This window comes from Saccostrea cucullata, unplaced genomic scaffold (assembly GCF_032062105.1).
Source record: "Saccostrea cucullata isolate Sc308-1 unplaced genomic scaffold, CSIRO_AGI_Scuc_v1 ctg6498, whole genome shotgun sequence".
In the NCBI taxonomy this organism is placed as follows: domain Eukaryota; kingdom Metazoa; phylum Mollusca; class Bivalvia; order Ostreida; family Ostreidae; genus Saccostrea; species Saccostrea cuccullata.
Genome location: NW_026928754.1, coordinates 2,153 through 17,966, shown reverse-complemented (window position 1 = coordinate 17,966; position 15,814 = coordinate 2,153). Strand labels below are relative to the sequence as shown.

At 33.1% G+C, this 15,814-nt stretch overlaps 1 protein-coding gene across 1 annotated transcript; it reads right to left on the bottom strand.

Annotated features, from left to right (window-relative positions):
* Window positions 1-4,476: 4,476 nt before the first annotated feature.
* LOC134278642 (uncharacterized) lies at window positions 4,477-6,625 on the bottom strand. Its single transcript, XM_062760939.1, has 4 exons — window positions 6,600-6,625; window positions 6,073-6,186; window positions 5,688-5,855; window positions 4,477-5,474 (listed from the first exon to the last, which is right to left on the bottom strand). The coding sequence occupies exons 1-4, from the start codon at window positions 6,623-6,625 to the stop codon at window positions 4,778-4,780; spliced, it is 1,005 nt and encodes a 334-aa protein (XP_062616923.1). The 3' UTR covers window positions 4,477-4,777.
* Window positions 6,626-15,814: the final 9,189 nt, after the last annotated feature.

Below are 15,814 nucleotides of genomic sequence, written 5' to 3'. Positions count from 1 at the left end.
ATATACGATAGAATACTTATTTAATTAACTCTTACTTAGTTCCATTCATTAGATATTCAATATTCAAGTCAACGCCCTTTTCATGAATGAATTATCAACAGTTTAGTCCGTAAAGTTTTCAGTGGATCCACAGATCATATGAGATGATGTCTCCTTTTATGTGTATGTATCTGCATATACTGAAAAAAAGAAAGTGGCTGTGTGATGAAAAGGATAATAAAGAAATCTCTGATGAGAATGTAGCTCAAATGGTCTGTATGCATAACAAAGAAAAAAAGCTCTTGGATTTGAAACATACAGCAAAAAACAAAAGTATGTATTTAAGTGGAGTCTACTTGTGTGCCACATTACATTGAAATCATACCAAAATTGTAGGTGGAGTAGCGTTTTAAAGGAGTTTTTATACAGAATTTTCTATTTTTAGTAACCATGGCAGCACCTTTCATTGAAATAAAAAACAATGCAAAATGTACCTTAGTGCAGTCTACTTGACTTGTGTGCAAAGTTATATTGAAATCATAATAAAACAGAGGAGTAGTGTTTTGAAAAGTAACAGACAGATGGACAGCTAGACAGACAGACAACTAGACGCCATGGACAGACAACGGATGGACAGCTAGGCGGACGAGGGACACCTTCCTATCGCATAAGCTCTTCTGGTCTCTGACAAAACATAAAAAAATCAAATAAACACATAAGAATTTTCACACTGGCAATTCACCCCGGTCAAGTTGCATTACTTAATTAAGATCCACTCCCTTTCGAGACATCAGATACAGGATAACCTTGTTATGCAATTTTTTTGCTGGGCAGAGTATAGCTGTGTGCAGCATATCTAGGTCAAAATTTGAATTCAACTGATGGACCAGAAATGCATGCGCGTCTCCTTGCTGTGCTGTGTATATGATGTCAGGTCAGGTGACGTCAGGCCACTATTCCGGAAATATTGATTTGTACGTTTTGAGTTTAGTTTTGATTGAGTGAATAAAATGGTCGAAATGGCAACACGTGTGTCATGTTTCAATGCCAGAATAAGTTCGTCTAACCTCTCATTCCCCAAACAGACGACATGGTGGAGAATTTAAACCCTGTTTACAACGACCGCCTACTGTCTGAAGGAGCGAACAATACATTACAAGTGATTGAACCTGCTAATACCTCGATTGATGTATTTCCCGCCATATTTGACCAGGAATACGACTACGTGAGCGACGTCGAAGATTATCAGTTTTACCCAGCTTCTGATATGAACCCTCAAGCTGATCAGTTTCATATATTTCCAATATTGTGTTCCGATTATTGAGACATTGTATAACTTTTGGATAGATAAATATACAGAGGTGACATTTTAGAATGTCAGAAGTTCAAATATATATAATTCTTAAAAAATAAAATATAAATTCAATTTTTATAAAGTGTGTGAAATGGTATTTTTGAAAATTGATGGTTACACCTCCAATAAAATTATAAGGAAACAAGAACTTAATAATTTGTTAAGATTCATTAATACCTTCATAAAATTAATAATTAAAAAATACTAAAATTCACACACACTAAGTCATGCAGAAAAATTTGTGTTCTTATCTATACTTTAAATCACATTTATGTTTAAAACGGTATTGATAGATCTTGACACAATATAACATATGACATTAGATAATAAAAAAAATATGTAAAGCCACATTATTCACATCTTTAAAAATTTAAATTCCTGGTGTTCATAAAATGCTTGATATCATTCGCACGAGCCATAATGATCTCAATTTGCCAGCTGTCCGTTTTGATTTCTTCCAACCTTTTATCGATTCTCTCCAGTAGCCCTTTTCACAAAAAATCTTACTACATATTTCAATCTTACGAGAAAACTTACGATAAAAGTCGTTTTGACAAAAATTCTTAAGAAAGTCCTACGTGCAAAATCTATCGTAACTTTACGAGAGCCCGTACCCTCTCTTAAGTATTTTCAAACTGATTTTAATGTTAAAATATAACCACAAAAATCAAAATACACATAAAATAGAACTTGTAAAAGTGATTTCCAATATTATTTTATATTTTTTTCACGCTTATTTTAGAAAAATCACATTAAATACACAACAAAATATTTGCGATCTAAGTTTCACTTAAGATTTTCGTAGGACCTACTCTTACGTCATATTTGTGATTGTGACGTCACATTTCAAACTTTTTGCTTGCACTCGTTATTTGTTGTCAGTGACGTTTGTTTTTGCTGATAATAAATAAAAACTAAGCTATATTTTTATGATCATCAACTTATGTAAGGATTATAAAGCATATTGAGATCGTTGCTAAGGACGAAATCTGTCGTAATTAAGATCTTAAGTTCAATCTGCTACGAATGCTTTCGTGAAAAGCACATAAGATTTGTCGTAAGAGATTCGGAAGTTAAATTCTTAAGCAAAAACTTAAGATTTTTGGTGAAAAGGGCTACAGAAGCGTAGTTGTTAACAATAAAAGTTTAAACATTTCTTTCTTCACTTCGTTTTCAAAGCAATGTTGTAAAGATGGGATCTTGTTAAAAATAATAAAGAAAATTGTGATTGTAAGTTGTTCCTCTTCACACGTACGAGTTGCAAATGTTCTTGATTAATATATTTTTCTTGATTAAACAAATAACTATATCTACAGTTCATGCATCTTTGTTTTAAAAAAACTCCACATCGTTGTCATCGTCCACGATAGTAACCTTTCGTTTTTAAGGTGGAGTAATTCTGAGCTATAGTTAAAAAAAAATGGAGAACAATTGTAGAATTTTGTTTAACCAATATTATCATCTAGAATTAAAATACATCGCTTGCTGAACAGAATAAGTATATACTCTTTGCGACATATTGCAGATGAAAAATCAAAACTAAACTCACCATTTGGGGACTTGGTGGCTGTAAGTTCTTTAGAACATCTCTCGCAGCCAGAATCTCATCCCCAAGGTCTGCAATAGCCATCATAACTTCCTCCGAGAGGGAGGTGGAAGTTCCCCTTACATTGTCTGTCAAAGGAAAAAAAACATGAATAAGTTGGGGAAAAACACTAGTTTTCCGCTCTACAATTTTTTTAAATTTATTTATTTATTTATTTATTATAATTTTTTATATATATTTTTTTAATTTTACATATATTTTAAGATATAAGACCAAAGTTATATGCCGTGAAACAATTTTGTTAAGATAATTTTTTTCACTTGTGTATAGTTAAATGCTTTGATTTTTATGAATAATTAATTTCTATTGTAAATGATTTAAAATTTAAGTGATAGACTAAAATATTGATATTTAACAAAACTATACAATTAAAGAAAGTCATAACTTACTTTGGATGTGAAAATAAACTTTCCGATTAAAAAACGACAGTTTCATTGAATATTGAGCCTTGCGAATTTTGTAGTCATCGTTTTTTCTATTATGAACATTGGCGTTTCCCCATCCTCCTCTAAAGTCTAAGTTAACTGAGGTTGCGCCGATTTGATTTGAATGCCATAGCGCTGTTTGAGTTGAGTTGTATCCCCAAAGTAGTAAGGGGGGTAGTCTGGGGTCTATTTGGGGTCAGTGACGTCATGGGTCCGTCTGGGGTCACCCTAATAACTTGGGTCCGTCTGGGGTCAATGACGTCATGGGTCCGTCTGGGGTCACCCTAATAACATGGGTTTGTCTGGGGTCACCTGACGTCATGGTTCCGTCTGGGGTCACCTGACATCATGGGTCCGTCTGGGGTCATCCCAAAAGCATGGACCCGTTTGGACCCACCACTATTAAGTATTCCATTTTTTTAACCTTCTATTTTTTCAATAAGGATACCTACGACACATCTTATCTTTTTTTTGTATAAAAGTCCAAGATTACGATACATTTATCTCGTACACCTTTTGGAATCAAAAAAGAGCAGAGTCTCCTCTCGTAGTAAGTCAAATATTGTAACTTATGTTATATTTCTTATGCCTCATCATTATCACAAAGAAAAAAGACACTAAAGATCAACTTTTTTTTATTATTATTTTACATAAAAATGTCGTGTAAAAGCATTTTGTATATATAAAAATTATGTGAACACAATCCGTGTTATTAGAAAACCCCAATTTTTAAAAAGTTCAATACAATCATCGAAGTTTAATTAATAACATAAAAAATAAATCTAGAACATAACTAGTTTTTATCTATAGTTAAAAACCTGAACACAAATATGTGATTATTGTTTGGTTAACTAGTATAGAACATAAAGGGGTAAAATGAACACATTTTTGTGTAATCATTATCATTGATAGATAAACAAACTTTAATTATATCTAATCTATGTCATACCTATCTATAAAAAATATAAAGTATAAATTGACATATAAAATAGAGCTCATTATGAAAGATCATTTAAAAAAAAATATTTAAAAAATTTATAAATCCCTATTTATTCTTTTTTTTCACTAACATAATTACACCCTTTACAGTAAGAATATGGTTGAATTTTATTTTATGAAGGTCCTATTTGTAATTCACTAACACTGAGGTTTGTAAAATATCCATTTGGGTACTGTTTGTCTAAATTTTCATCCAGTGTATAAATACCAGAGCATTAAAAAAAAAATAGTTGGGTTCTATTCAAACACCTAGTGTTTCAATGTTGATATTGAAAATTTTCATGAAGTCCTGAATATAATTCACCAAAATAGAGGTTTGTAACAGGTCCATTCGGATATTGTCCTCAAGTTCGTTAAGGCATTCAAAACCTAGGTGGGTTCTATATTCAAACACCTGGTGCACATGTTTTAATGTCAATATTGAAATTTTTTCATGAATTCCTGAATATAATTCACCAACATAGATGTCTGTAGAAGGTCCATTCGGACATTGTCCACAAGTTCATTAAGGGCATCCAGTTCCTCTTTAAGAGGAAACTGGATGGGTTTATTCCAGAACCCCGGTGCTTCAATCGGCGTAAATCCCGAGGTTTGAGTTTGGGTTGACAGAGGGACGATCGTTGGAGACATTGGGCTGTACGCTGACAGGGGTTGAGTTGACAGAGGGACGTCTGGTGGAGACACTGGACTACACGCTGGCGGGGATTGGGTTGACAGAGGGACGTCCGGTGGAGACACTGGACTGTACGCTGGCAGGAATTGGGTTGACAGAGGGACGTCCGGTGGAGACACTGGACTGTACGCTGGCGGGGATTGAGTTGACAGAGGGACGTCCGGTGGAGACACTGGACTGTACGCTGGCGGGGATCGGGTTGACAGAGGGACGTCTGGTGGAGACACTGGACTGTACGCTGGCGGGGGTTGAGTTGACAGAGGGACGTCCGGTGGAGACATCGGGCTGTACGCTGGCTGGGGTTGAGTTGGTGTCCATGTCTCTTGGAACATCGTTGTAGATGCGCGTTTCTGGCGTTTCTGGGTGAATGAAGTATCCAGCAAATCTCTAGTACTCATTTTCTTCTCCAGTTTGACATATTTTGAAGGGTTTTCCTGTCTTTTTCAAAGAAAGTAACGAAATCTTTTTAAACAACCATATAACAGAATTAAACTTTTTAAAAGATTGTCAAGAAAAATAATTCTAAAATATATATATATACATGTAAGAGTATACATTTGATGTTTTAAGAATTTCAGCTACATTTAATCTGTTCAAGACACTGAATTTTGTTGCATAAAAAAACTCAACACTAGAACATAAATTCAATACCTGAACTTTTTTAACAAAGGTTCTTCTTGTTCCATCTCTTGGGTGAACATCCCCGCTTTTACAGTTTTCTTTGCGAATTTCTTTCTATTCAAAATCATGGAATCCTCAGCGTCTTCAATCTTCCTCTTTTTTGATGAAGGGGATTTGTGGGGGTCCTTCAGAGAATTTCTAATTTTTTTTGGAAATAAAAGGAAGTGAATTTAAAAAAAAAAGAAAAAGAAATTTATCTTTGGTCAAAAAGGATTCAAAGATGCTAGACGACAGCAGGTAAATTTGAAATATTTTCTGTTTAAATTTAATTTTATTTCTTTATTTTTTGGTTTATCTTCTTTTAGGGCTTAAAAATCAAAAGCAACAAAAGAAAAGCATTGAAAGTATAACTTACCCTGAATCAAAAATTAGAGAAAAGTTGTGCCCTACCTCAATCCACTCCTCTTCGAAATCCTGAAACGTTCTTTCAGGTGAAGAGGTAACATACTCCTGGTTTTTATTGTTTTCTCTGGAAAAATCAACAAAGAATGATTGTTTAGGCTTCATTTATGGTCCAAGAAAGATAACCTAAGTTATAAGTTTGTGCACTTTTTTTTATTCGCAAATAACTTTCCGATTGTTCTGCTTTATTTATTTAGTTATATTTATTATAAAATATTTTAAAAAAAATATCAAAATAAAAAAAAATCCATTTAAATTATCATGAACCTAAATAACAATAATTTTTTAAGTAATTTTATGTTTCACGTATAGGAATAATATCCAATGTATTATCTCAACTTTTATTAATTTGAAAACATTAATCTTAATAAAAAATACAATTAACTATAAACTTTTAAACTTCAATTTACCAAAAAAAATAAATAAATAAATAACGAAATATCGTAATTAAGACATTGATGTTATAATGTAATAACTTACAGAAATTCAAAGAATGACTCTGCCATAATTATCTCTGCTGCTTTCTAACCGTTGCGTTTTTCCAAGTTGAATTTTCACAATGATGCCATTAACGTTTATTCTTCCCTTTTTATATCCCGAGGGTGGGTCTTCTGCGCCTTCTAGTTGCCAGGGGGGGTTTCTATTTTTATATTATTCTGGTTGGATAAGGGAGGTGTGTTCTAGTTGTCATGGGGGGTATCTATTTTTATTTCTAATGAAGTCGATAATAATGAAGGGGTTGGGGTCCATTGGGTGTGGGGAGGGGTGGGATAAGGGAGGTGTGTTTTCGTTGTCAAGAGGGATCTCTATTTTTATCAGTTCAAGTTTTGTACATTTAAAACTGCCGCGACCTTATTACACGGCTGCGCTTAAAGAATGTCGGTATCACGTGAAACTTAAAGTGTGAACAGATAAGTTAGAGTTATTTAAAAAAATATATGAATTCATTAAAAAAATAATAAAAGTTAGATGAAAAATGTAAATATTTCGCAATGATTCCTGATGTAAAATTGAAACAAATTAGGGAAAATATGGGGGGGGGGGGTTAATTCAAAATTAAATGTACTTTATTTTTTCTTAAATTTTAAAAAGAAACAATGTCACTGAAAACTTGTAGATTGCACAGTATTCTTTTTTTTTTAATACGATAGTAATATTCACCGTTGTGATAGTTTTAAAAGTATGCAAACAAGTATATTAACATTAATTAACAAAGTTAAACTCATTCTAGGTTTTGAAAATTATAAAAACTAATAGAGAGAGAGAGAGTGTGTGTGTATTTATTATCAAAGTCCAAAATAATAAACGTTTTTCCCTGGTCTTTTAATGATTTGATAGTACGTAAAAAAAAAAAAAAGAAGAGGAAAACTTCACATATTTTGGATTGCTATTATCATAGATATGTATTTTTAATCCACATATCTACAGATTTTTTTTTTTACATGTACATGTTCATTTAGATATATCTTAGAGTGTCCTCTACAAAAATTCAATTTTTTGTAAAATTGTCATGTACAAATTTTAATTGAAAAAAAAATCTAATTTTTGTAGAGGACATTAGGATATCACATTGCATGAGTGACCATCACTGATAAAGATCGTTTGTTAAATAGATTCACGAATGTGGTATGAATTTTTTTAAATTCATTGTTTTAAGAATGTCAATTTGTCCTTAAGGGTATGACCCGATTTGACCTTTAAATACCTGACCGCATTTTTCTTCAACGCTTTGTCTTTAGAAATTATTCATTTTAGTTAACCCTTTTTTTTCTAATTGGGGGGTCTTTAATTTGTGTAATTGGAACATATCTGGGTATGAGTCATTTTCGCCCGCTGTGATAAACAATGAAGTACAGTTGTGTATAGAAATATATCGGTCATCACTAAAAATTAGAAATGTCAAGAAAAAAAAGTTAAACAAATAAGGAAAACAATTTAAAATGAATTTTGCAGAAATTGTTTATAGAAAATGGGGTATTTAAGGCTGTTACGTTGATATATGCATTATTGCTATATCTAAGACTCAGAGTAGCCCACATCTAACTGTCTAGACAGTTCACTGTCTGTCAGTAAGTTTTTTTTCTGTGATTTTTGATTAGTACATTTCATCCTTGTGTCATTTAACGTAAATAAAATAAAGTATTTTTATAGACTCTGTAGTAAATGATGTTACATCTTAAAGGTTCATAAATGAAATATAGATCTAGTTAATCGGATTAATAATGTTAATTAACCCACCTATTTCTTCTGGGAGCGGTATATATATATATATATATATATATATATATATGGAGGTTTTATGTATAAAGGAGACCACTCGTCCACATATATATACATTAGGGGGACACGGATATTGAGGGGACACCAAATTGGTCCCCTTAATGTTTAAGCTTGAATACCTAAATTACAGAATGATCCAGTAAGCATTAGTTGTAAACTTTAAATAAAGTTTGACATGATCTTACAAAATTTAATTACATTTAAATTTTTTAAGTATGGAAAAGGTAGATAAATAGCATCCAATTTTCAGCATATATATTTTTAGGTAAATAAATTTATGCTTTAAGGACACCACTAAAAAGTCTCTTTATTTTTCTTATTTCCCATATATAAAAATAAATCTGCTAATTCATGCATTCATTTATGGTGTCTTAAAGCTTAGGAACACGATTTTACATATTTTTGAAAACTGGTTAAAATATTTATTTTTTCTTCACCATGAAACGCATGACATTTCTGTTTCGAGTCGTGCTATGGTCATCCGGGTATTTCCAGGGAAGGACGCTAGGCTACAGAGTACAGAGTGATTTTTTTAAATGGTAAGTTTATTTGCTAGGTGTATTTTGCTGAGTATGAGAATTTATGTAAATGTTGACAGTTAGATATTAAATCGCGAGATATTTATTATAGTTAGCCAACTAAAGTAACGGCGTGTATCTCACCAAACCATGCAGGCACGTAGCATCGTTTTTGAAAATGGGGCCATGGGGGGCCAACCAGAGTTTTTTTTTTCACCTGAAAAAGTTGACAAGCAAAAAAAAAAAAACAAAAAAAAAACGAACAAACAAACAAAAATTAAAAGTTCCCCGAACTCGAAAATCCTATTTCGTGACGTTGGATGGTTGGGGGTGGGTGGGTGGGGGGGGGGGGGGGGGAATGATCAACTTCTCGAAGCCAACTTACTCTCACTTCCACTTTCTGTACGATCCTTGATATCTCTATACTATGTTATAAAGTGGGGGGTGGGTGGGGATCACCATCCTTTCAATGAACATTTACTATAGTAAAGGTAATGTTGGGGAACAGGGTCCCCCCCCCCCTGCGGATGCTACGTCCCTGCAAAGTTGGGATGTGGTTACTGATGTTCATCCAACATGTACATGGTCATGATGATGTATTGTTGGATAATTCACAATTTATTGCAAATTGGAAACCAAATTAAGCTTTTTTTTTTAAATTATGTCGGTCAATAGACGTTTATTGTACCTTTTTTTAAGTATTAGCTAGGTGACAATATTACCTTCAATATTCGCTATGTTTAGAGAAGATTCAAGATAGAGATATTGCTAATTCATACTCCAAGGCCCTAACATGCGAGTATCCTTTATTGCCGAAAAATACCACATTTTTCTTTGACATATATCCAGCTACACCAGTCTGGGCTAAAAATAATCCCCGTCCATGACCTTGGATAAACAGGAAGAATTATTGCCGCTTATATCATTTCCTGATTATTCACCAACTAATCACTAAACGAACCAACAACTATTAAATTAATGACAATTAAAGGTCGAAAAATTTCTTGAATCTAAAATAATTCAATTAGAAACGCAATTTAAATGTCTTATTTTAAACTTTTGCTGGCCTATTTTTTTTCGATGTTGCTACGACCTCCTGCGTTAAAATAACATGTGCTTTGTCGGAACTGACAATGACCGAAACACTATTTTTCCAAGTGAACGCAGTATCATGACAGATAATAGAGAGAAAAGTATAAACCTCATCCGCTGCAGGGCTTTGGAAAATACCTGTTTAACCAGTGGTGGGCGGAGTTCTGTGGTTAACTGGCTAAGAGCCCAATGGTGTACTTAAACACCCAATTTTATGTTAACGCCCCCAAAATCTACCTGATTCAAGATCAATAATTTACCGCCTGTCAATCATTAAAAAAACAATAGCTTCTGATTTGATTGACAGGTCAGCTACCGATAGTCTGAGTTTATGTCCTTTGAAAATGATTGCCTGGTCACGCGTCAAACACTTTTATTAGCCGCGTGTATACACGGGGGTTAAAAAAAGAATCTTGGTAAAATTTTATTTTAAAAACAATTGAGAGTAGATAATTAAAACATGACTTCATAAAATATTTGCTTTTAATCTCAACGGCTATATTGTATTTTAGGCGATATGTCGTCCAAGATATCTGCTCTGTAGAATTTAGACCAGTCCGTGCACAGAAACGCTAATTGCCGATTAAAATTGAAATATGATAAATAAGAAAAGATATTTAGCACAAACGGCACGGATAAAAAAAAAAAAGCATTTATCCCATGTTTTATCTACGTATATATGAATACAATCTATACCATGTTCCGTTGTAAAGTTCTGAAATGAAAATAGCTAGGAGTTTCGAGATTGTAACTTTTAGTTCGAATTTCCTTACATCTGTCAATATCCAATATTCGAAATTAAAAAGTGTATATATACAGCCAAATATCAATTCTTAAAAGTATAAAAGAAATCTTGCAAACAATAAAAAAATTAAACACACGAACACCCGGAAATGGGGAATATTTTCGACACTATTGTTGATCAGAACGAAGGCAATATTTCTATCGTAGTACGGTACATTGTATATGTTCACACGACGGATAGGCCTACCTATGAATGGAATATTTTATTATATTATTTTTCTTTTAATTTTGATATTTACACAAGTTTAATTTAAAAAGATATGTTTACTTTGTAGTTTTACACTGTGTTCTTTTCTTTAATTTGTCATTTTTTTTGAAATATAAAAACGATCTTTCTGTATATAATTTTTTTCTTCATTATATATCACTGAAAGTATTTATAGAAAAATTTTTTTATTGAAATATTTCAATTATTTCAAGTAGTTTCACTCAAATTTAGACACGAAACACGGAATATTGACCCTGATCACCAGACACAGACTTCCTGTGTAATGCTACGTGTATATAGATTTTTGACATTTTGGGTATTGGGGGTCTCCAGGTAAATAACACCACTGTTACCTAGACCACTCCCCCTCCTCAGGTAACCGTACGGTAAAAAAATTGGGTCTTTAAACATCGATCACAGTAACTGGATGTCATTGGTCAGTGTCATTTGGATAAGAAAACTCTTTAAGAATCTTCTTCTCAAGAACAACAAACCCATGATTGGTCATATTTTAATGGAAGCATCCCCAGGACTGATATTTCTGCTTTTTCCTAGCCAGAATGCTCAGGTGAGCACATTTTCATTCATTTCATGATAAGTATTTTGAATTTCAGGTAAATATCAGTATCTCGAACATGGGATATCTAGAATACCCCGCTTATGTCGAAAACGGAAGTCGATAGCCGGTCCCTGCCGATTTCTCAATATTAAAGATTTAAAAAACACCGGATATCTCGAATACCCTGCTCATGTAGAAGTATATTTTAAGTCCCAGGCCTTTTTTTTATCTGGCTTATCTCGAAGTGCAGCGAATTTTTCGGTGTACTGAACACACCTTGCGTCATGACTTGATTAAAACATTCTCACCAGTGGCTATTAAAACTTGATATCGCAAAATTACTTAGCTTAGCGGAACTCTTTCGTGAAGGAGGTAGGAATCGTCTGTTGGATGGGGGCAATTTGCTATTCAATACAATGCAAGATCGATTATTGTAGCATTTATAAGGACAGATAAGTAAAAAATCCCAGTGGAATACCTCGCAGCCGCTAAACAATCGCTGAACCAGTCAAATATATTTTATAATATAAAATATATTTTACCAACACCAACTTGGGTGTTTGGTGTACATTAAGTCTACGACGCATAAAACTAACCTGACTTTGCTGCAGTTCAGAAATTAAATACAGACAGTATTACCGATATTGCAATTAATTATATACTCTGTATGATTAAAAATCGTAATATCATAAAACACCAATTTTTTTTCACAATAAACTTAAATAAAACAGTCAACTTGCATTGCATAATGCACAGTGCAATGATTGATTAGGCCAAACAAAAAAATAACTTTGTTTACTGTTACATGCTGAAATAAAATAGGGTCGGTAGGTAGGATTTTTTTTTTATATTGAATTGAATTTTTTATACACAAATTCACGTGAATTGGTTGAATTAAAAAAAAAGTTTTACCATTGTATGGTGCGTTACTTTTGTTTGGGCTTGTAATATGGGTGGTAGACAATATAATCTTTCTTGCCAATTGCCTTATAACTCAGGGGTGTGCAATTGAAAAAAAAAATCAAGTACTAACCCACAGCTGCAGCTAGGTTTGTAACAGCAATAAAGTTACTAGTCTGCAGTTAAAAATGACCAGTCCAATTATAGGGGCAAAAAAAAAAATTGTAAAAACTAATATTTTAAAAAGTTCATTGTTGAGAAAGCCAGGCCAGGTCCTAAGCCATTCCTTTTGAAGTTGAAATTTATAAACTTTTAAGAAATTATCTTTTCTTTTTCTGAACATATTACACTAGTCTAGCTTATCTAAAATGAAGCAAAAATCATTTTATTTTCTTTTAAACCATTGAGTATAATTGATATATATTAAAGTTTAATCACATAACACTTAGCTATCAGTTGATTGGGGGGTCATATATAATTGAATGAGATATCTGCATGTATTTACCAAACAGAGAGTGGAGGAAATTCGGATTACGAAAAAACGATCGTTTTTTAAGTAAATAAGTCAGGTAGTACTGCAAAATGGATGAGATTAAAGTGATTTAAAGACCCAATTTTTTTACCGTACGGTTACCTGAGGAGGGGGAGTGGTCGAAGTAACAGTGGTGTTATTTACCTGGAGACCCCCAATACCCAATATGTCAAAAATCTGTGTATACGTAGCATTACACAGGAAGTCTGTGTTTGGTAATCAGGGTCAACATTACGTGTTTTGTGTCTGGTTTTGAGTGAAACTACGTAAAAAAATTATTTTAATGTGAAATTTATATGTAACCAAAACGCATTCATTGTAATCATAGTAATGTTATGAAGGAAGAAAAAATAATAAGATACATGTAGATCGTTTTAGAAAATGATTTCCTTACATAAAAGAAAAATCACGAGTTAAAACTACAAATCAATAATATTTATCTTTTTTAATCTTCAATAAAAGAAATCACTTGATTGAAAAAGTCTGATATTGAAATAAAAAAATTATTAATCCACCTTTCCGTCGTGCATGTGAAAATGCATTTACCGCGATCGGAATGTTTTGTTTTTTTCTGGCCAACAATGTTGTCCAAAATATTCCATATTTTTTATTCTTCGTGTATTAACAAAATTTTAATGTTAGAAAGATTTCTTTTCAGAATCGATCACTATTAATTATCTTTACTTTTTCATTACGTATATATACAGACGCTAGAGGAAATTCGAGCATTAATTCTGACATCGATCTCTGAACAACATCATGCGGATTATAGATATAGTACAAATAAAACAATCTTTTAAAAACTATGCTATGCCGTTTATAAGTGCTGAATATTTTTCTTATATCCCATTTCTTCAAAAAAAAATAATTCAAATCGTCGGACTTCCAATTACGGCAAATAGAGCTGGTTTCTGTGGACGCGGTCTTTTTTCTACAGATAACGTGGACGATATTACACTTACAAATAACAAACAGCAGTGAAGATAGAAAAGAAATATGTTATTGTGTCAATGTTTTAATAATCTACTTTCAATTATTTTTTAAAAATAAAATTCAAACATATATGGAGTTTTCTAACCCGCGTGTATACTATGCGGGTACATGAAAGCGTTTGACGCGTGACCAGGTAATTGTTTTCAAAACATGCAAACTCAGATTATCAGGAAGCACGGGTAGCTGACCTGTCAATCAAATCAGAAACTATTGTTTTTTCAATGATTGACAGGCGGTAAATTATTGATCTTGAATCAGGCAGATTTGGGGGGCGTTAACATAAAATTGGGTGTTTAAGAACAGTTGGAGCATGCTGCCTGGAAAATTTTCATTAGTTCATTTAGTTGGAAATTAAATAGCAAAACAATGAGTATTTCTCATGTTTTTATGATTATACATGCATAATTTTTATTTTATTTTTGCTACCCCCAAAAAACGGTAGCACCGGGCGTTGGGCGATGGTAGTTGCACACCCTTGCAACTGCCACGCAATGGTAAGCAAATTGCAACAAACTTGTTGATGTAGAAATATAACTCACTCAGTCACTGGTTTTGTTTCTGTACTTTCAATTTAGATTTCAAAGATGAATGTAAATTTTAAAGTTAAACTGACCGTCCAGTAACTTCCGGATTTTTATGACGAAAAAAAAGTTTGGGTCGGCGATTAAAATTAGGGTCGGTCGGGTAACCGTAAACAAACATTTTTTTTTGTTACGCCTTATATATGTATTCAGTCTAATACCATTAATTAGAACGGAAAACAACAAGCTTATTGTAGCGAGGAAAAAAAAAAGGCCTGGTCTACAGGTATCACTATTTAAAATGAAGTGATCCATTCTGTTGATGGGAGCCAGTCAAAGCGTTCCCAATTAAAACCGTCCCGGTCAAAGCGTTCCCTGATTTTGGTCAAAGCGTACCATGATTTTGGTCAAAATGTCCCCTGATTTTGGTCAAAGCGCCCCCTGACATATTTTATAGAAAATTGATACTACGAAACCGTCCCCTGATTTTGGTCAAAGCGCCCCCTGATTTTGGTCAAAGCGTCCCCTGATTTTGGTCAAAGCGTCCCCTGACATATTTTTTATAGAAAAACGAAGTTTCCAAAGCGCCACCAAATATTAGTCAAATTAGCGCCCCCTGATTTTGGTCAAAGCGTCCCCTGACATATTTTTATAGAAAAACAAAGTTTTCAAAGCGCCCCTAAATATTGGTCAAAGCGCCCCCTGATTTTGGTCAAAGCGTCCCCTGACATATTTTCATAGAAAAACGAAGTTTCCAAAGCGCCCCCTGATTTTGGTCAAAGCGTCCCCTGACATATTTTTATAGAAAAACGAAGTTTCCAAAGCGCCCCCAAATATTAGTCAAAGCTCCCCCTGATTTTGGTCAAAGCGTACCATGATTTTGGTCAGAATGTCCCCTGATTTTGGTCAAAGCGCGCCCTGACATATTTTATAGAAAAATGATACTACGAAACCGTCCCCTGATTTTGGTCAAAGTGCCCCCTGATTTTGGTCAAAGCGTCCCTTGACATATTTTTATGTTATTTTTTATTTTACAAAATTTTACAGGTAAGAGAAATGGTATAATATAATTTAAACTATTCCTACACATCCATGTGTATATCAAGCAGAGAAAGAAATGAACGAAATGAGTAAGAAAATCAGCATGTACATGACATGTGTACAAAATATCGTTTATACCTGTATGTTCAAAATCATTCCTTTTCATTAATTTAGAGAAAAAGAAGATATTAAGATAAATCAAATTCTAAAGAAAAAATAAAACAAATAACACATGCAGGCATTAACT

Excerpts from the sequence above, each read along its gene's own strand:
- LOC134278642 (XM_062760939.1), bottom strand. The coding sequence starts at position 6,625 with ATGGCAGAGTCATTCTTTGAATTTCT. Across the intron at positions 5,856-6,072 it reads TCTCTAATTTTTGATTCAGG|AAATTCTCTGAAGGACCCCC; the intron begins GTAAGTTATACT and ends AAAAAAAATTAG. Across the intron at positions 5,475-5,687 it reads CCTTTGTTAAAAAAGTTCAG|ACAGGAAAACCCTTCAAAAT; the intron begins GTATTGAATTTA and ends TCTTTGAAAAAG.